Here is a 21688-nt window from a genome sequence, read left to right on the forward strand (position 1 = left end):
CTGCCTCTAACTTGAAGGGATGCTGAGAAATATAGTCAAGCTATGTGTCCAAGATGAAAAAGAAATAGATGAGGAGCTAGCCAGTCTCTGCCAGTGTTCTACACGGTACATCCCTCATAAAAGTTACCCTGTTTGTGCAGGTCATCTGGGCTGGAATTTTAAGCAATGTCCCTGTTATTGAAGAGTCAACAGACTTCTTTAAATCTGGAGCAAGATCAATGGATGTTGTCAGGTAAAACCACCACCTTATTCACTCACACCCTCCATTAGGGATTCTGACTGTGACTTTGACAATTAAATCGAAATCCTTTAGTCTGGATGTTAATACTTTATCCTACCTGTCTACTATATTTCTCTTCATCTGTTTGGTTTGTTTCCATGGTCAAATACATATATGTGTTCCCTCTTCTTTGTTGCTTACCTAGAGTTGTTTTCATATCTGCTTTGTACTCAGAAAAGCAACCCTTCTAGTTGTTCATTTCCCTTAAAAATCTGCCTCCATATTTCTTAGCTGATTTCCCTCCGATATGATGTTGGAATTGGGACACTCCGGGTGAAAATGTCAATCAGGAATTTCCTACATAATCTGATCCAGAAGGATACCTGACTTTGAGTACTTCCCACCAAAATCTTTTTTTCCTACTCCCCCAAATTGCCCAGTAAGATATGTCTAGAAGGAGGATTGTCAGGCTACTCATGAGAATAAGGATCAATCCTGTAGTCATAACTTCTCTCCAGAGGTTTACAGCAAGTTGAAAGGGCTGGCTAGCAACCTAGAAAGCCACCTCTGTGGTGTGAAGAGTCAACCAGGATCCTGAGGGTAGAGAGTGTTGAGCAGCTGTGATTTTCTTTGACACTCTCTCCATTCGCTAAATAAACAAGGTAGAATGGTACTCCTCTCAACATAATCCTTCATCACCACAAAGTGAGAGTTCCTGACAAATATTCTACTTACTCGTTTATTCACTCATTTATTCAACAAAATCTGTTGAACACTTACTCTGTATCAGGAACAGTATTTTCACTGGGGATACAGTCATCAACAAGATCCCTTCATTCATGCAGTTTCTTAATTTCAGTAATAAAAAAATGATCCTCTCAAGAGCAAGTATTATTATCCAAAGTCAAGAGTTTGGGTTCCTCTAAAAAAAATTAAATAAATAAATTTTGAAAGAGTTTTGGTTCCTCAAATTACAGATTTCTCAGTGATGACTTATGACTGCCCAGAAACTTCTAACATGCTCATCTGAAGATTTCAACAGTGTACTTTTGGTACTGTTTTTTTGCTGGTAAGATACTCTAGCAGGAATTGTCCATTTCCTGTTTGAGTGTCTGACTTACCATAATCATCTGCTATTATTATCTTTGGAAAATAAATGACTGAGCAGCTGTAGCAGACTTTCTGTTCTGCACCTAGTACACTAATGCTCTTCAAGAACTAGCAAGTGACAGTTTTCATTTGAAAAATAAGCAGTGAAAAATCAAAGGATTGGAAAAGACTTCAAAAACTCTATCAACCTATGGTTCTAATTAGCATCTATATTAGCCATGTAATACAAACAAATGTTTGTTTTAGTCTTTCACATAATGTAGAGAAAATATTCTACAATATGACTTATATTTCTCGTAATCTTTACAGTTAGTAAATTTCCTTTTTAAAAAAAATTCTTTAACTACATTTGAACTGATTTTATTAGACCCTATAATTTTGCTTCCATTGCAAGTAATTATGTTTTTTTTGCCTTGATTTCTTTTCTTTTTAGGCATGTATAAAGATTTTTTAAAAAACACTGTCCTTCAAGATAGCTTTTTAATCTTTTCTCCCAGCCTTATGAATTTCTCTGATTACCTACCATAGGTCTCATAGGCTGTAAATAGACACATGACATAAGTCTTACTTCAAAGGAACTTGACAAATATAATAATACAGCCCCCCTAAACCCTTTAACAAATGTAAATAACCTGAGCTGGTTTTCATTTTAAGGCTGGTTGAAGAGATCAGACAGAAATGTGGTGGACTTCAGTTACAGAATGAAGATGTCTATATGGCCACCAAGTTTGAAGACTTTATCCAAAAAGTCGTGAGGAAACTAAGAGGAGAAGATCAGGAAGCAGAGCTAGTAGTGGATTATGTAAGTCTATGGTGTTTAAAATCTAAATCATTTAAACCAGGTATGGATGGGTCCATGGCCCGTTAGGACCGGGCCGCACCGCAGGAGGTGAGCAGCTAAGGAGCGAAGCTTCATCGGTACTCACAGCCGCTCCCAGTCACTCGCGTTACTGTCTGAGCTCCACCTCCTGTCAGATCAGTGGGGCATTAGGTTCTGGAAGGATCGGGAACCCTACTGTGAACTGTGCCTGCAAGGGATCTAGGTTGCCCGCTCTTGATGAGAATCTAACGCCTGATGATCTGAGGTGGAGCTGAGGCTGAGACGCTAGCGCTGGGGAGCAGCTGCAAGTACAGATGATCACCCCCAGACTGGATCATCTAGTTGCAGAAAAACAAGCTCAGGGCTCCCGCTGATACTGCATTATGGTGAGCTGTATAATTATTTCATTATATATTATAATGTAATAATAATAGAAATAAAGTGCACAATAAATGTAATGCGCTTGAATCATCCCGAAACCATCCACCACTGCCGTCCTTGGAAAAATTATCTTCCATGAAACCAGTCCCTGGTACCAAAAAGGTTGGGGACCGTTGATTTAAATCCCTATGGTATAAATGAATGCTGTATCTTTTATCCACTTTTTTTTACACTTATAACTTTAAAAATAACAGTTGTGTGGAGATATAATTCAGATAGCATAAAAATTCACATTTTCATAATGTAGAATTCGGTGTTTTTTAGTATATTTAGAGTTACGCAACCATCACCACTATCTGATTACAGAACCTTTTTATCACCCTCCCCCAAAAAAACCCTGTATCTATTGGCAATCATTCCCTGCTCTCCTCTCCTGGCCTCTGGCCCCTGGAAACCTCCAATTTACTTCCTGTCTCTGTGTTTGTCTATTCTTGATATTTCATATAAATGGAATTATACAATATTTGGCCTTTCGCCTCTGACTTCTTTCATTTAGCATAATGTGTTCAAGGTTTACCTATGTTATAGAGTATACTATCACTTCATTCTTTTTTCTGGCCGAATAATATTCCATTGCGTGAATATACTATATTTTATTTATCCATTCCTCAGTTCATGTACATTTGGGTTGTTTCCAGTTTTGGGTTATTATAACTAATATGGTTATGAAAATTCATGTATAAGTTTTTGCATGAACCTATTTTCTCTTGGGTATAGATTTAGAAGTGGATTTAATGAGTCATATGGTAACTCTATGTTTGACTTTTTGAGGCCCTACCAAGCTCTTTTCCAAAGTAGCTACATTGTTTTTACCATCCCACTAGCAAGATAGGAAGATTCAACCCTCCATTTCCTCATCAATATTTGCTACTGTCTGTCTTTTCTATTATAGCTGTCACATTGTGGTTTTGAGTTCCATTTCTCTAATGACTTTTTTCATGTGTCTATTGACCATTTGTATATCTTATTTGAATAAATGTCTATTCAAATCTTTGGCCCATTTTAAAATTGAGATATTTGTCTTTTTAATTTTTGAGTTGTAAGAGGCCTTTGTATATTCTGGATACTAGACTCTATCAGATATATGATTTGTAAATAACTTTTCCCATTCTGTGGGCATTCTTTTTACTTTTTTTAATAGTGTCCTTTGACACACAAAAGTTTTAAAATTCAATTAAGTCTAATGACAACAAACTCACAGCTATCAACAACTAAATCTAAAAAATTAAAACAAAATCCAACTAAGCAAACCAGAATAGGAACAGATTCATAGGTGTGGGGATCATTTGGAGGGTTACCAGCTGGGAGGGGGGAGGGAGAGAAATGGGGAAATGGTGCAGGGACTAAGAAGCATAATCACTTGGTACAAAATAGACAGGGGGGAGTTAAGAATAATATAGGAAGGGGTGAAGCCAAATAATGTATATGCCCGACCCATGGACATGAACTAAGGGGGGTGGGATTGCTGGAGGGAAGGGGGATACTGGGCAGAGCGGAGCAAAGGGGGAAAAATTGAAACTACTGTAACAACATAATCAATAAAATATACTTTAAAAAACTTAATTAAGTCTAATTAACTTATTTGGTCCTTTGCCACGTGTGCTGCTGTATGTCATCTTATGCCTTTGTTTGCTTCTCTAACCTGCTTTTACTGATTGCTTTTGTGTTTAGTGGATATTGCCTAGTATACCAGTTTCATTCCTTATTGTTACTTTCACTGGGTATTTTTGGTTATTTTCTTAGTGGCTTCCTTGAGGATTACAATGAACATTTTTGTTTAAAACATTTTAATTTAGATTAATACTAACTTACTCCCAATAGTATAGAAAAACTTTGCTGTAATATAACTCTTCACCTCTGCTATTATTGTCATACAAATTACATCTTTATACGTTATAAGCTCACCAACATAGTTTTAGAATTATTGCTTTTACATTTATACCGACTTTTGTATTTACCTTTGTCAATGTTCTTTATTTCTTCATGTAGATTTAAGTTACTGTCTAATGTCCTATCATTTCAGCCTGAAGGACACCTTTTAGTACTTTCTGAAGGGCAATGTGCTAGCAATAAATTCTCCCAGTTTTTGTTCATTTGGTACTCCCTCACTTATCGCAGGTATTACGTTCTAGACCTCCCTCCCCCAGCCCCCCCCATGATAGGTGAAAATTTGCGAAGTAGGAACCCTACATTTATTTTAGTATTTATATATATTTTAAGGCTTTATAAACTCTTTCCATACACTTATAAACCATTCCCAGTCCCTTAACCTTTCCCACTCCCTGATTAACCTTTTCCACACTTTTATAAACACTACTTATGTTCTTAAACATACTCTACACTCTTTAACCTACGTAACTTTAACATACGTATACAGTACCACAAAATCCTGTGATATAGCAAAAAATCTGCGATAAATAATTAAATATATTTTTTAAAAATCCCACAATAAGTGAACCACGATACAGAGATGGACTACTATACTCAATTTCTTTGTTTTTGGAGGATATTTTTGCTGTAAGTACATTTTTGGTTGACAGTGTTTTTCTTTCATCTCTTTGAATATGTCATCTGATTGCCTTCTGACCTCCATGGTTTCTGAAGCTAAGTCATCTGTTAATTTTATTGTGGATTTCTTTTATGTAATAAGTTGCTTCTCTCACTGTTTTCAAGATTCTTTCTCTGTCTTTTGACCATTTCATTATGATGCATCAAGGATAGATCTCTTTGAGTTTATGTTACTTGGAGTTTGTTGAGTTTCTTAGATGTTCAGATTATTGTTTTCCATCAAATTTTGGACATTTGCAGCCATTATTTCTTCAAACATTCTTTCTGCCCCTTTTACCCTCTCTTCTCCTTCTGGGACTCCCAGTATGCACGTGTTGGTACGTTTTATGGTGTCCCACAGGCCTCTAAGGCTCTATTTATTTTTCTTTATTCTTTTTCCTTTCTGTTTCTCAGACTAGATGTCTCTATAGTTTTATTTTCTATTTTTGATTTTTATTTATTGATTTTAGAGAGAGAGGAAAGGAGGGAGGGAGGGAGAGAGAGAGAGAGTGATCAATTTATAGTTCCACTTATGTATTCATTCATTGGTTGCTTCTTTCATGTACCCTGACCAGTGATCAACCCGCAACCTTCATATATTGGCACAATACTTAACCATCTGGCCTGCCCAGACAGGGCCTATTATCTAGTTTTCTAATTCTTTTTTCTGCTGGCTTGACTACTGTTGAGCTCCTCTAGTGAATTTTTATATTTCAGTTATTGTAATTTTCAACTCCAGAATTTCTATTTAGTTCTTTAAAAAGACTCTTAGCTCTTTATTGGTAGTCTCTATTTGGTAAGACATTGTTCTCTAACTTTTCTTTAATTTTTTTTAATGTAGTTTCCTTTAGTACTTTGAACATATTTATAAAAGCTTATTTAAAATTTTGTCTACTAAACTCAATGTTTCATTTTCTTCAAGGATGGTTTCCATTGCTTTTCTCCCCTGTGTATGGGCCTTTCTTTCCTGTTTCTGCACACCTTTTGATCTTTTGTTGGAAACCAGCCATTTTAAATAATAGAGTGGCAACTCTGGAAATCAGACACCCCACCCCCAACCCTGACACACACACCTTCACAGAGATTGTTGTCATTGTTGGTTGTTATTGTTCCTTTTTCACTATTTAGTAACCTTCTGGGAATAATTCTGTAAAGCTTGTGTTTGTTGTTTGTCACCACTGAAGTCTACTCAGTTAACTTCATGGTCAGCTAATGACTGGACAGAGATTTCCTTAAATTTCCTTGAATCAATAAGTCTTCAAACCTCAACAGAGGGACTCTGTAAGCTTTATTTTAAAGCTCCATCAGGCAGTTTGCAACTCTGATGGTCTTTACATACTTCCTGCTTGCACAGAGTCTCAGGCCAGCTATAGGTAGAAGATGAGGGCTTCCTCAGGTCTTTCCTCAGCACATGCGCATCCCACACATACATTGGCCTTCTAGATTCCAGGAATGTGTCAGAGGTCTTAAAGCTTTCTATGGGTATCTCATGCCTGTTTCTCCTTTTAAGTTCTTTGGCAACCCATTTGTTAGCTCCATGTGGTACTACTGCCCCAGGCAGCTGCCATATGAAACAATTGTCACTGATTGTTTTGGACAAATGCCCTAGGCACAGGGCTGTTTGTGCACAGCAAGCTCTGAGTCAAGCCAAATAAAGACAGGCCCTGAGAATGAAGCTTTTTAGGGAGCTTCCAGGCTAAATAGTAATAACTCTCTAGGGATGCAGCTTTTGGAGAGCTCCAGCCCCATCTCCCCCACCACGCCAGTGGCTAATGAGCTGCCGATTTCCACAGCTACCATAGTTGCAAGGATATTGGTTTTCAAGTTACAGCAGGGCCTGTCAAGAAAAAGATGGGACTGGGGAAACTTAATATGCCACACAGATCACTGTTTTTAGAAAAAGTCAGCTGTTTTTCTTGAGTAAATGGATTCTTTACAAGCCTTTGATTTCTTTCCAGATTTCTGAGGAAAATGAATTTGACCCTATTTCCTAATGTTCTCACTGCTTTTATTAAGGAGTGGATTTACAGAGGTCTTTCATCTACGATTCCAAAAGTACTTCTCATTAATTTAAAAAAAATAAAAGTTAGGTAAATTTGGAAAGCAGTTTAGCATCATCTGGTTAAGGACACACATTTTGGACTCAGACTAATCTAGGTTTAAATCCAAGTATCATTGCTTACTAGCTCTGTGACTTCTGGCAAGTTACTTCTTTAAGCTTCAGTTTCCTCAGATGTGAAATGGGACAATAATAACACCCCCCTCATGGGATTGTTGAGAGAATAAAATTACATCATGTGTGTAAGACACTTAGCATAGTCCCAGAATGATCAGTTTAGAAAATTGGACTATATGCAAGGATTGAACACATTGATTTGGATGAAGTTTCCTTCATTATATCCTCCATAAACACATGGAAATGTTTCGTGGAACATGAGTACTTGGTATGGAATAAGGCAAGATACCATCTTGTTATTTTTTATTTCTTCTTTAAGCATCATCAGTTTCTCCACATGAAAAATATTTTAAACTATTAAATTTCTTTTATAATATCTTGAATTGATGTGGAATTTATGCCCAAAGTGCTCTTTTACATATAGTATCTCAATTATTCTCACAATAACTGTATAAAGCAAGTATCATTATCCCCATTTTATTATTGAGAAAACTAAGTTTCGTAGAGGTTAATGAATTCAGTTGTTAGCTAATAGGAAAGAATAAAATTTAGGCAATACATATGTAACGGAGAGAAAGTGATAATGGGGAAGAACATAAGGAAAGAAAACTGAAAATGGCACCTGCGTAAAGGGAAACCTATTGATAAAGGCAATTTCATGGCTTTTAATGAAAGCAATAGCTGCACCTCACAGATATCGCCACTAGATGGTGGTGTTTTCATTATCTGGAGGTCTTTGGAGTTCTCTTTTCTTCATCTGAGTCAGGAAGAAAATCAGATCTTTATAACTAAAGCCCAGGCTCCAGCATTTCGGTCATCACAGGTGCCAACCTCCTGCCTCAGTAGCCAATCTGAGCATCATGAGGCCCAAATCTTACATAGACGTCTGGACAGTAAGAACTAGAATCCCACTGGCCTAACCTCTCCCTCGGTATTAATGAGTAAGCTTCTCTATTGCTATTCTGTATCAAATGGATAAGCACAGTAATCCATTGACTCATTATATTAATATAATTCTCTCTCTTAGGTGTCGAAGGAAGTCAATGAAATGACAGTAAAAATGCCATATCAGTGTTTCATAAATGGACAGTTCACAGATGCTGAGGATGGAGAGACTTACGACTCGATCAACCCAACAGACGGCTCTGTAAGTAATTAGTCAGCGAGCACAGCCCTGGGGTTTAGTTTATACACAGCTGTAAAACAGACAGCCTCGAGAATTACTTTATTCCATCTCTCTGCCTCCGAGCACTTAATGTAAATGTACATCACAAGTTCCTTTCAACTGCTCAGTTCTGGTACTGCCCGCTCACGACAGTGACCTATTTTATAGAAGGAATATTTATGATGAATTTAGACAGATCCATATACCTATCAGAGGCACACCTACACCTGCAGCTATATGTGGGGAGGGGAGGAGTTTCAGACTTTGCAAGCTCATGGAAAGAAACTCAGCCTCCCTAAGGCACTAAAAGAAATAGTTACCGTTTTCCTAAATGTGTCTTTCCACAGTGGAGTGTGAGCTGAGAAGTACCGAATTTCAGGCTCATAATTTTCATGTTAAAATCGTTTCTTTGTTGTTTACTCTATTACTGGAGGGATTGGTTTTCCATCATAAAATTCTCTGGATTTTATAATGTAATATTAATTCTAAGAAGCGTATTCATATATTTTTCTATAAAATAAACTTGGACCTGTTTTTACCCATCTTGAAATAGACAATATGCCAAGTAGCCTATGCTTCTTTGGTGGATGTCGATAAAGCAGTAGCAGCAGCCAAAGAGGCCTTTGAAAACGGCGAATGGGGAAGAATGAATGCGAGAGAGCGAGGAAGATTAATGTACAGGTACGTTTTCTTAAAAATGCAAGTCTGCAAACTTTGGTGTTGACTGACATTGTTGAGATTTACACTGTTTCTTCAAATCATTCTAACACGTACCTATTATATAACGTGTCTTCTGTTACTTACCTCATATAAAATTTCATATGTGTGAGTTCCTGACTTTTGTATTATTGTTTGGATCAGTCAAGGTCCCAGTAGAAAAAGAAGTTTAGTAAAGGACTGTTTACCAAGATGTGGGCAAGGTCAAGGGATAATGAAGTACCTAGGGGTAGCAACAGGGAGCAGCTACCGCTACTCAGAGGTCCGAAGGGACAAAGGAAGAGACTGTTACAGAATCCGGCAAGATCTAAAGCTGTAGGGGAAGACCACACTGTGGTGGCTTTTGGTTGGGGGACACAGCAGCTCCGGAGCCACAGCCCATCTGTGAGGCAGCCAGGGGCCTCAAATCCCCAACCACTTTTGCCTCTAGTTTGCCACCCATGGCCTGTCATTGTCCAAGCCCAGTGAGAGGGTAAGGAAGCCAAGGGATCTAGTCTATGAAGGTCATCCTCCCAGGCGACAGAGCAGGGTGGAGAATGAATAACAGCAACAAGTGGAGAATATCCAGCACCCTGTTGTTTTCAAAGACAAATTTTAAATCTCCTTTTTATGTAGGAAACAGAAGCAAGGAAGGAAGATGCTGAGGTCTAGAAAGGGTATTATAAGTTGATAACTGAGTATGTCAAGAATAATTCAATTCTATCATAAATTACGTTTTCTGCTTACCTAAGCCAAATAGCTGACCTTGGTCAAAAGATCTCTTAGAGCCCTGGCTGGTGTGGCTCAGTGGACTGAGCTCCAGCCTGTGAACTGAAAGGTCACAGGTTTGATTCCCAGTCAGGGCACATGCCTGGGTTGTGTGCCAGGTCCCCAGTTGGGAGGCCTTCAAGAGGCAACCAACTGATGTTTCTCTCTCACATCGATGTTTCCCTCCCTCTCTTTGTCTCTCCCTTCCCCTCTCTCTGAAAATAAATAAATAAAATCCTTTTAAAAAAAAATCTGGAAGAAACATTGGGACAGGAGGATTTCGTGCCTGACTTTGGAATGATCCAAAGGGGACAGCTCAGAGAACTACTAAAGGAAAACAAATAACAAAGGATGAGGGAGGAGGGAGATGAATTTTGACTATTTCATAGTCATTAGATAGTCCTAGACTTATCTTCCCACAGAAACTAGACACCAAACAGAAATCTGTGGTGGTATCTGTAATTCATTCCATGTGTTTCTATCTTGTCCTCTTTAGTTACGGTCAGAACTATTTCTGTACCACCCAGAAATCCTCACATGTTCGCGGGTCCTCCAGGGCTGTGGGTTACACTCCCACATCTCCCTGTATGTTCATGAACCATCCACATGCCCACGGTTTTCTAACATCGATCTCCTTGGACTACCATAGTTCAATCACCCTTCTACTTCTTACCCACTTATGAGGTGAATCGGGGGCTTCCAATACCCTCTGCGTCTCTTGTAACTCTTGAAACAAATTATTTGCAACATTATTTGTTTAAGGTCTGTCTTCCCAGATTTTCCATGAGAACAGAGACCTTGGTCCATTTGTGTTCACCTCTAAATTCTCAACCCTTAGGATGGTGCCTTATATAACATAAGGGCCCAACTAATATTTGTTGGGTGGATTTCATTCACTGACCATACAGACTGGCAGACCTCCTGGAAGAGAACCAGGAAGAGCTGGCAACCATTGAAGCCCTCGATTCAGGCGCTGTCTACACCCTGGCTCTGAAGACTCACATTGGAATGTCTGTGCAAACATTCAGATATTTTGCTGGCTGGTGCGACAAAATTCAGGTAGGTGCAAATGATGTTTTTCTCCACGCAGATCACTCCAAAAGGAAAAGGGACGAACATTTATTAGTTTCTAAAGACACTGCATCAAAGCCACCCCTTATGTTGACGGTTTTCTCATCTAATCCTCATAATAGCCATCTGAGGTTGGGGCACAGCTATCATCCCTTATGACAGGTAAGGACCTGGGGCCTCGAGGGCAGTGAAGGACTTGCAATGGTGACATGGTTATTGAGTAAACCACAGAACTAGGATTTAAACTCAAAGTTTGTCTGAACTAAAGTCCGATGATGCTTTTTGTACTTTGCTGTAATTTTTCCTGAGGGTACCTAATCTTCTAGACATATAGGGACAGGCTTGGTATCTGGAGGGATTACAAATTCAAATGCCTACAGAGATCAGAGAACGAACACAGATGGGCTAAGCAGGCTGGGTATAGGGAAAAAAAATTAAGACATGGATACAATAACTATTGTATTTTCCCTTTACTATAAAAGAATAAATAGCACATGTGGGATGACAAATGGCAACCATACTTGCCTTGACATTGGGGCTACAAAGGCGAAAGGTAGGGCTTACACCAAACAGCAGCGTGCACGCACTCTTATCATGATCACCACTGCAGTACCAGCCATCACGGTCACTCTCCCTGCATGAATAGAAAGGAAATGGGGAAAGGGAGAAATGTAACAGGGACTTGAGAAGCGTTCCCACTCCACCCTTCCAGTGCCCTGGGAGGCTGCCAGTTCCTACTGGAAGTTATAGATAATATCATATAAGGTATATGCATTATATACGTTTCTAATCTCAAACATACCTAGCCCGAGGGTTTCAGGTAAGAGATTGTACACTTACTTGTATGAGTAATAGCAGTCGTATTTTACGTGGTGAAACAAATTTGTAGCTTCCCTAAGGATTACTGTCGTGATTCAGTTGTGATTACGTTTGGCTGCATATAACAGAGAAGCCATCGAAGAAGCTGGTTTTTATCTCACTTTCAGGAGTCCACAGGCAGGCAGGCAGGTTTAGTATGTGAGGTGAAGTTTCCCTCTCTCTCTGCCGGACCATGCTTAGTACCATGTGATCGCCACGCTGAGGCTGTCTCTTGGTCTCATGGTAACCACCGCGGTGCCAGCCATTTCAGCAACATTCTGAGCAGGGACAAGAACAAAATGGGAGTTGGGTAACGGTAAAGGAGCGTTTGTTTGAGCTGAGTCGGCCTACTTTAAAGAGCATTCCCCTCCCAAAGCCTGTGCTTACATCTTCCATTGACCATCCCTATCTACTATGAAGACTGGGAAACAGCTTTTTGTCTGGGCGTATTGCCATCGTCATCATTAATGTAGAGTTTCTGCTATTAAGGACAGAAGAGAGAATGAATATTGGGCAGGCAGTTAACATTCTCTGCCATGCTAAGACATGGGAATGCAGGTGAATAAATTAAAATTACGTTTATTCTCCGATGACTCGGTTCTTTCAATAAAGAAATGGTTCCTTTCTTGGTGTGGATAGATTTCTTATAAATTGAACACCACCTTTTCATATCAGGTAGGAAAAACAAGTCAGACAGAAAATTCTTTGAGATTGAAGTTTTGAGATTAAAGAAAAAAAATTTAAACCATCTATAATATCCTCAAATCTCTAACCTATTTTGAATGGATTAAATTTACTCATTTCAAAGATCGATCGGTTGCCTCTCGGTGCCCTGACCAAGAGTGAACCCACAACCCAGGCATATCCCCTGGCCGGGAATCAAACCAGGACCTTTTGGTTTGTGGAATGACGCCCAATCAACTGAGCCACACCAGTCAGGGCCAACCTTTCTGTTTTTTAGGGTTCTACAGTTCCCATCAACCAGGCCCGTCCAAATCGCAATCTGACCTTCACCAAAAAGGAACCACTTGGGTAAGAGAAGGAAAGCATCTATGAGTGACTTGTGTTAGTCTGAGACAACTAAGGATATCTTCTTTCTTCCTCTGCAGTGTCTGCGCCATTATCATCCCCTGGAATTACCCGCTGATGATGCTGGCATGGAAGAGCGCCGCCTGTCTGGCAGCAGGCAATACCCTAGTGCTCAAGCCAGCGCAGGTAAGACGCAAGCGGCAGGGTGCAACCTCCCCTCCTCTCCTATTTACTTAAAATCAGAGACATACATGCTTTGTACTATTTTATAACTTTGCGGTAGGTCTGAAATTATGTCAAAATCAAAGAAAAAAATGAAATGAACTGTAATGCAATAATAGAGGGAAAACTGGATCCCTAACACTCCCAATGCAAGAGAACAGTGGACCGGGCTCTGTCAATCTTCCTTTCCCCCTTCTTCCTCTCCTCTATCCATTAGGAGGCAGAAAGGAGTTATTCCACCAACTAGGGGAGAGACTTAGATAAATGAGTGTCTGGACTTAGTAACTAAGGACACAGAACCCTTTAAAACTAGTTGTTGCATTGATGAGTCACATGTTCAGAAAAACATACTGTAACTAGATTAATTTCTTTCTGTGAGCAATGGTGAAGCCTGAGGAGCATCATTGGTATTTGTCAAAATGTTTATCCCCTGACCATTATCATCAGGTGAGCTTGTTAAAAATGCAATTACTGGGCCCATCCCAGATCCACTGAATCAGCATCTTTGAGGGCAGGACCTGGACAGCTACTTTTTAACAACTCCTCAAATAAATGTAATAAACACTAAAGAGAGCCACTGTGCCATGTATATATATGTAAGACTAAATGCAAGACCAACATGGGTTGAAGGTCCTTGGAGTCTTTACTTGTATCCATTTGTCTTTGGTTAAAATCCCTTCCTAATTGACCCAGTTTCATAACATAATTTTTTTAAATCAAATTTAAACAGCTCTAAAGTATACCACTAAATACATTCTGCTTCAATTATCGTGTTAATTGGTCCCTGTTTGCTACCATGACAATGGCACCAGAGGTAGAAAAGGGAGTAGGCCCTTCTGAACTCCTACTCCAAAATTTTTGTTGATTATGTAAAAACTTGTTTGGTATCTGTACCCTTGCTCAGGTAAACCTCACTATACCTAAAATTATCTGGCCAAGAGACTTCCTGCCAAGATGGAAGTGTAAGTAGATAGGCTTCATCCCTTTCTACAACCATAAGAAGGATTACATCCACCTTAAAACAAAAATACCCAGAACTATGAGAAAAACGAACTGTATGGAAGTCCAAAAAAAATAAATAAATAAATAAAGGGAAAACTGGGTGTTTGATCTAAAGGTCGGGACAAAGTCTGAAGAAGGTCGTTGCTGTCTGCTTCTGCCCAGGTCACGCCCTTGACTGCTTTGAAGTTTGCAGAGCTCTCTGTTAAAGCAGGTTTTCCAAAGGGTGTAATCAACATCATCCCAGGCTCAGGTAAGCCACCAAAGGACCTGCTTCATGAGGGTTAATGAATGGTACAGGGGTAGCTGAGTGTCTGTTTTTCCCACTCAAGACAGTCCTGAATTATAATTACATGAAAACTAAATACAGTTTACCAAACAGTTAACTTAAGGATATACTTACCATGCAATAAAATCTAAAAGTGGAAATGTAATGAGTAGGGCAGGAGGGACAGAAATTGTATAGCATTGTAAAAGTACCCTCTGGTGGACCATTTCAGTTTTTAAAAACTATTTTGGAAGATTAAAAAAACCAAGGTTTATCCATCTTTTGGGGCGGATGACAGTTGCATAAAGAACATTATTTAGAATTTTGTCAGTTTATAATTAATGCATAAAATGTAAAACTCAGGTTTAAATGAGAGCTTAGAAATCTTCTTCGATGAATTTAAAGCCACCCTGGCCATCAGAACTTGACTAATGTTTAAAATTATGTTTGATTCCCTAATTCTACAGGTGGCGTGGCAGGACAGCGCCTTTCTGAACATCCTGATGTCCGCAAACTTGGTTTCACTGGTTCCACTCCTATTGGCAAACAGATCATGAAAAGGTATTCATTTGATGGCTGCAGATCCTGTTAGACCAGGTTTTCGGTTTAGTTTTTGCTTCTTTGAATAGGGGCTTTTAGAAGGAGAAAAATCACATTAGATTTAGAAGAGAAATCTACTTATCACTGCGGGGAATTGGAATGTTTGAATATAATAAAATACTTTCCAAGGTATAAAGCCCACAGTCAATAAAACTAGAGCCATATTGAAATTCTACACCCACTTGTAGTTTTAACAACTCAGCACAAAACATTTTCTGTACTAGGTCTGTGACCCAGATTGTTTTTGGAGCATTAGGGAAGAACCCAAACAGACACATCAATGACAAATCTGGATTATTAATACAATGAATTTTAAAAAAGCAGCAACATTAGTTTTTTTAAAAATTGCAGGTAATTTAAATGTCCAAAAGAAGGCAGTGGTTTCTGCGCAGTAATGTCCGTGGAGCATTTTAATAACATTGAAAAGTGTTGTTAAAATGGGAAATGGAAAAGAAAATAAGGTATGGAATTGTATATATTGGGTGATTCCCAACTATGTTAAATAAGGCAAAGGCTATGGTTGGACGCAGACCAGAAATAACTATATCAAAATGATAAAAACAATGGTCACTGAGCCATGGAATTGTGATTTTTTTTCCTTTGTGCATTTCTTTAAATTTTAAAAACGTCTTCAATAATACTTTTGAAGAAAAGGGAAATATACAATAATACTTATAAAAATCTGTATATTTTTCTCAATGTTACAGTAATCTGGTTTGAGGCTAAATTCCTTGCCAGACCTTCATGTAACCATAATTCTTATACCTAAAAGAATCTGAATTTACCCATGAAGATCTCTTAATTACTTACCATAAAATTTAAAACAAAAGCTTTTATTATTAAAATGTCTAATATATACAAACCACACAAAATAGCATAATAAACTCCCGTGTGCTCACCACCCAGCTTCAACAACCATCATCATTCTACCTTACGGGCTTTGTCTTTGTATAAGTTTCTGAATATTCCTGAGGCTCAATTATGTTTTCCATATCAGGTGGTAATTTATGGTGGAGAGAGAGAAAAACCATGAGAGACAGAGAGAAAACGATTAAATACTCATTTCCTGTTTATTTTTCTTTAGTTGTGCTGTGAGCAATTTGAAGAAAGTCTCCCTTGAACTTGGTGGCAAATCCCCACTTATAATATTCAGTGACTGTGAACTTGACAAAGCCGTGCGAATGGTAAGAGTGGGTCAAATCCAACTAAATAGGTGCCTACTTCTAAAACACACTTCAATAAAACAAAACGAAATGAAACGAAATACATTTCACCTCCTTGCTCCTTAGAAATCTTAAAGGGAGATTTGGTCTTTCCTAGTCATATATAGAAATTATCCTCTTTATGCCTAGATTTGAGAATACTCAGAACACTTAAATTTTTGAAAGAATGTCTTTATCATTTGTCTCATTAAGGTGTTTTTAAAACTGGGGAGTAGGGGAGTCTTTCTAAACATTCACGACTTAGAGCTCTCAAAAGCAAAATTTGATATGCAAGAGTTACATTTAAATTTATAGCATAATCTAGATTTTCTTGCAACACAAAATTTATCTTTAGTGGTATGTCCTTATTTTTACACACTTTTTTTTTTTTAAGTGCTCATGGACCAAAATGGGGAAAGGAGAAACAAAACCCCTACCTAAAAGCACACTAGTTTCAGCAACCCTCATCACCAACTAGGCCAAGGGAGTATGTTTTTCTGTGACCTCTCTGTGTTGCCTGCTGCCTTCCAATAGCATCTAATTCTCAGTACATGCAATTTTATGACAAACCCAGGTTCCCAAGTAATGTTAACAATCTTTTCTCCTCTGCTGCCCAAGGGCATGGGAGCTGTATTTTTCAACAAAGGAGAGAACTGTATTGCAGCAGGGCGGGTGTTCGTGGAAGAATCCATTCACGATGAATTTGTGACAAGAGTGGTAAGGTGCCTTTAAATTGGTTCCATGAGTCGAACAGAAATTGCTTAAACTTGAAAACTACTTCTGAGACTTAGTGAATTTTTAGGTGTGATAATAGTACGGTGGTTATGTATTTTTTAAAGAAAACAACACAGTCCTTATCTTTTAGAGCTACTTTTTGACATATTTATAGGTTCAATTATATAATGTCTAGACTTTGCTTCCCTCCTGCTCCCCAGGAGGGGAGGAACTGAGTGCTGGAATAAATTGGCCATGAATTGGTAATTGTTGAAGTTGGGTGATGGGTACATGGAGTTTTATTATATTATTTGTCTACTTTTATATGTGTTTATAATTTTTCATAGTAAAAAGTTATAGGTCTGTATAAAAAAAACCCTTTAGGAGCTGTTATTACCTATACCTTGCTCTGCATTTATAGTATGTTAGATCCTGACACTGGAGGTTTTTATAAACCCCTAAACTGAAATTGACTATGTACTGCTAGATCCTTACAAATCCTCAGTTCATAGTTAACAGGACAGATATTATTTCTTCCACTAAGATAGATGAGAGAAAAAGAGAAAGACAGACAGACAGACAGATATCTACTATAGATTGGTCATGATCTATAAATATGGGACTAAAAGCCATTTATAGAACTATTAAGATGAATTCTGTGACTAAGATAAACTCTAAACTATACTACATTATATCATTACGATGGTAATAGTAATTATGGACTGTTTATATTTGAAAAACTAGCACCCAGCATTTTTTCAGAGCCAATCCCCCCCCAACACACACACACACACACCACCAACCCCATCCTCAAGAAGCAAATATTCTTTCTTTATGAGAGTAGCGAACAAGAAAGTGAGATGGAGAGGCAGATGGTGGGCAGTGGCCGCCTCCTAAATATCCCGGTAATTCAACTTTGTGCCTCAGTGAAACAGTTCCAGTATCCCATGTCGTGGGGTCTCACAGCTATAACTGGTTGAAATTTCAAATGCTGAGACCAAAAATGTCAAGGATTTACTGTATCAGTTTTGTACTCATGCGATTTATATTCATTCATTTGTTCAACGGTTATTTTTTTGAGAGATTATTGCCAGGCCTAAATTCAAATTCATGGACCTGTGGGGTCATAGTTACTCCTGTTCTTTCTTCTTGTTAGAATTGGACTTAACATGAGAAAATGCAGACATGGATTAAGGTAACTGAGGGGTACAAAGACATGTCAGTGATGAACACTGTTCAGTAAAGATGGCTTCCCATTGGAACATTCTAGCAATTTTTCTCGCATGGCCTTGCCATGAGAATTTCACGAGGCAGTCTGCCACATTGAGAAAAGGGAAAAACAAAACAAAACAATGTAGCCATTTTGGGAATTCTTTTGTCCTGAAGAGGGTAAGTATGCTGTGTTAACAACAGTCCCAGAACATCGGATTTACTCTTTTAATGGATTAACATTCAGGATAATTTAAAAATAGTGTATGTAGCTTTTGTTCTGTTAGAATCAGTGGTTATTAAGAGCTGAGGCTTTCAAGTCAGTAAAACTACAGTATTTGGTGGTTGTGGATTCTTGGGCAAATCACCGCTCTAAGCCTCAGTGTCTTCGCCTGTAAGATGGAAATAATACAACCCATCTCTAGTGCTGCTTTGAAGACTAAATGACCATACATCTTTTAATAGCCTAGTACAACACCCACCACATAGTAGAAGCTCAGTCAAGGGTGTCCATTATTCTTAATAACAGTCAATTGTGTTTGGGTGGCATGCAGGTAGAAGAAATTAAAAAGATGAAAATTGGTGATCCGCTTGATAGATCTACTGATCATGGGCCCCAAAATCATAAGGCCCATCTGGAAAAGCTTCTGCAGTACTGTGAAGCCGGAGTGAAAGAGGGGGCCACCCTGGTGTATGGGGGAAGACAAGTTCCAAGGCCAGGTAAGATCACCTCTGGGGGATTGGCTTGGCCAAAAAGTTCATTTTTTTTTTCCTATAAAATAAAAGACACATTTTTAAATTTTCACCAATATCTGTATTGAGTTGGATATTTTGAATATATTGGCTAGTTCCTGCTATTGATTTCTAGTGGGTAGAGACCGAGGGTGCTGCTAAAAGTCTTCCAATGCCTAAGACAGACCCACAGCAAAGATTATTTGGCCAAAATGTCAATAGTATCAAGAAACTTTGCGAACTACCTTTGACACGTTCCATCAGTCACAGAACCTCTCCATACAGTGCACAAATATTTTTTGTGTGTCAGCTGCAGTTTTGCCTTTCTTGAAATCATAAAGCACAATACACCGAAAATGATGCGTATTTTCTTCCGTCTTCAATATTAAAATGGCTGCCCCAAAGTTCACCAATTTTGATTTTTTTTTTTTAATTCACACTGATAGGTCATCTGTCACAATACAATCTAACAAAATAGTTTCGAATGAAGTTAAAGACAACTAAGCACTATAAGAGCCGTCGTACGGAAAAAATGTAATGGACTCTTTGGTCAACCCGATATAAGGGGCATCTGGCTTCTTAAGTTGGACTAGATGGTCATAATTTTTATAGCCACACTAGCTTGCCTCAAAAGTAGAAGAATTAACTTCTAGGTCCTGCTTGTCCACTTATAAGCTGTGGCACCTTGGACAATACAATTTTTCTGAGCCTCCCATGTAAAATGGGATGAAATGTGCACACCCTGCTTTACTAGGCTGTGAAATAGCCTGGTAATAGCAGAATAGATAAGACAGGCCCTTAGCTGTACAGTAAACAAGTGTAACGGACAACTGTGCTACTCAGGAGCTGCTGATCTTTCCTTCTGGCTCTGTGAGATTTAATCTTAGCCAGCATAGCAGGGAAGGATTGATTCCTCTTGTCTAAAGCAGTACGTGTTACTGAAATAGTGAATGGCTTGCTGTCGTGATACCAAAAAGGAGAAAAAGACAAACAACTGCAAAAACTCATTTTTGACGCGTGTAGGTAGATTGTGCACCAACACACTACTCTGGAAATTGGCACTTAGCGGGGGAAAAAAAATCAACATTTATCCCATGTTTCCTGTCTGAACTGAATTTCTAGATAACTAAGTAGCTGATAAAGGAGACATCTCTTTGGCTAATTAATGTGGAAAAAATGATAGGATAGAAAAATCAATTTGCACTTCCTAATTGAATGAAATAATTGATTCGGGCAATGGTCATCAGGGAGGCTAAAGTGAAGAGGGAAAAGGTTGATGGGGATCTGAGTATTTGTAATGTGCCAAAGTATCACCCCCAAGATTGCTTACCAATCCCAAGAAGAAGATCACAATTTTATAACGGAGGGGTCAGGTGGTCACCACTTAGAACCGCTTAGAACAACTTAGCACCACTTAGCATCACCAAGAGCAGGACAACTGGCTCTCTTGTGTCTCCTATGGAATGCAATGGGTAACACACCTGTAAAGCATTACTTGTGAAGTATTCCTGCCAAAAATGTCTAATGTGAACCTAATCATGCCTTTAGGTAAAATTTTCCATTACAAGAAATACAGGGGATAGAAGAACAAATCAAGTAGCGTGCCAAAGAAGCAATGACAAATCTAAAATGTAAGATATGAGGTCTGTCCAGAAGGTACCCAGACATGTACTATGAAAAATAGAGATGTTTATTGAAGAAGATACAAGAAACATTGTACACAGGACAATGACGCCTCAGTCCCCTTCAAAGTAGGCACCTTGGGACCTCACACAGTTCTCCCAATTACCATCAGCTGCCCTGTCATATTTTCCTGAATCTCATCAAAAATCTGAAGACTCTTCCCTTTTAAAGGTGATTTTATTTTTGGGAAAAGCCAGAATTTGCAGGGCGCCAAATCTAGGCTGTAGGGGGGCTGAGTCACCTGGGTGATTTGATTTTTTTGCCAGGAAAACTCTGCACAAAACTTGATGCATAAATGGGCATGTTGTTGTGATAAGGCTGCCAATCACCAGTTGCCCATAGCTGCGGCCTTCTGAATCATCTGAATATTTTCTGCGGAGGAATGTTCAAGCTTAACGCAAACTTTGATGCATATTTGTTGCTCTACTTGCTCAGTCATTTTGAATGTGATGGCCACACAGTACACATGCTCACTCAACAGCATCTACCACTCCACTGACTAGTACAGTGAAGTCATCATTGTTCACGCATGTGCATTCCAGTCCACTCTCCTTGTCTGCCAGGTTACATCGATGTCACACAAACCATTCTCGTTATATTAACAGTGGTTGGGCTTTTTTCTGGACAGCCTATTATATAGAACCAGTTACTCAGATTTTTTAACATATCAATAGCATGAAAAATAAAGGGCAGGGATAAGGGGGAACCAGTCTAGATTAAAGGATACTTAAAGCCCTGGTTGGGTAGCTCAATTGGTTAGAGCATTGTCCAGCTACAACAAGGTCATGGGTTCAATCTTTGGTCAGGGCACCTACAAAAAGCATTCAATGAATGCATAAGTGAGTGGAACAACAAATTGATGTCTCTCTCTAAAATGAATGAATGAATAAATAAATAAATAAATAACACTTAAGAGATATAGCAATCAAATGTAATATGTAGAACTTATTGAAGTCCTGAATCAACTGTAGCAAGATCTTTCCAGACAGTCAGAAATTAAAGTATAATTATGAATAAGTAATTAGCATAAATTTGTTAGGTGTGATCATGTATTATGGCATGTTTCAAAATGTCCTTGTTTTTTACAAATTGTACAGAAATACTTTTGGAGGTCAAAGTTACAATCTCTGGAATTTTCTTTTAAATATTTCAGCAAGG

General features: G+C 38.5%; 1 protein-coding gene across 1 annotated transcript in view; it reads left to right on the forward strand.

Annotated features, from left to right (window-relative positions):
- The window catches only part of ALDH1L2 (aldehyde dehydrogenase 1 family member L2), a 47774-nt gene that overhangs the window by 20470 nt on the left and 5616 nt on the right, over positions 1-21688 (forward strand). Inside the window, exons 9-20 of the mRNA XM_090275345.1 lie at positions 141-232; positions 1985-2132; positions 8342-8461; positions 9033-9160; positions 10852-11002; positions 12834-12904; positions 12982-13087; positions 14288-14375; positions 14858-14951; positions 16075-16174; positions 16811-16909; positions 18670-18835. Of these exons, the coding sequence (XP_090131471.1) occupies positions 141-232; positions 1985-2132; positions 8342-8461; positions 9033-9160; positions 10852-11002; positions 12834-12904; positions 12982-13087; positions 14288-14375; positions 14858-14951; positions 16075-16174; positions 16811-16909; positions 18670-18835 (1363 nt within the window). The remainder of the gene's footprint in view (positions 1-140; positions 233-1984; positions 2133-8341; positions 8462-9032; positions 9161-10851; positions 11003-12833; positions 12905-12981; positions 13088-14287; positions 14376-14857; positions 14952-16074; positions 16175-16810; positions 16910-18669; positions 18836-21688) is intronic.

Source organism: Furipterus horrens, unplaced genomic scaffold (genome assembly GCF_987537825.1).
Source record: "Furipterus horrens unplaced genomic scaffold, mFurHor1.1.pri manual_scaffold_4, whole genome shotgun sequence".
Lineage (NCBI taxonomy): Eukaryota > Metazoa > Chordata > Mammalia > Chiroptera > Furipteridae > Furipterus > Furipterus horrens.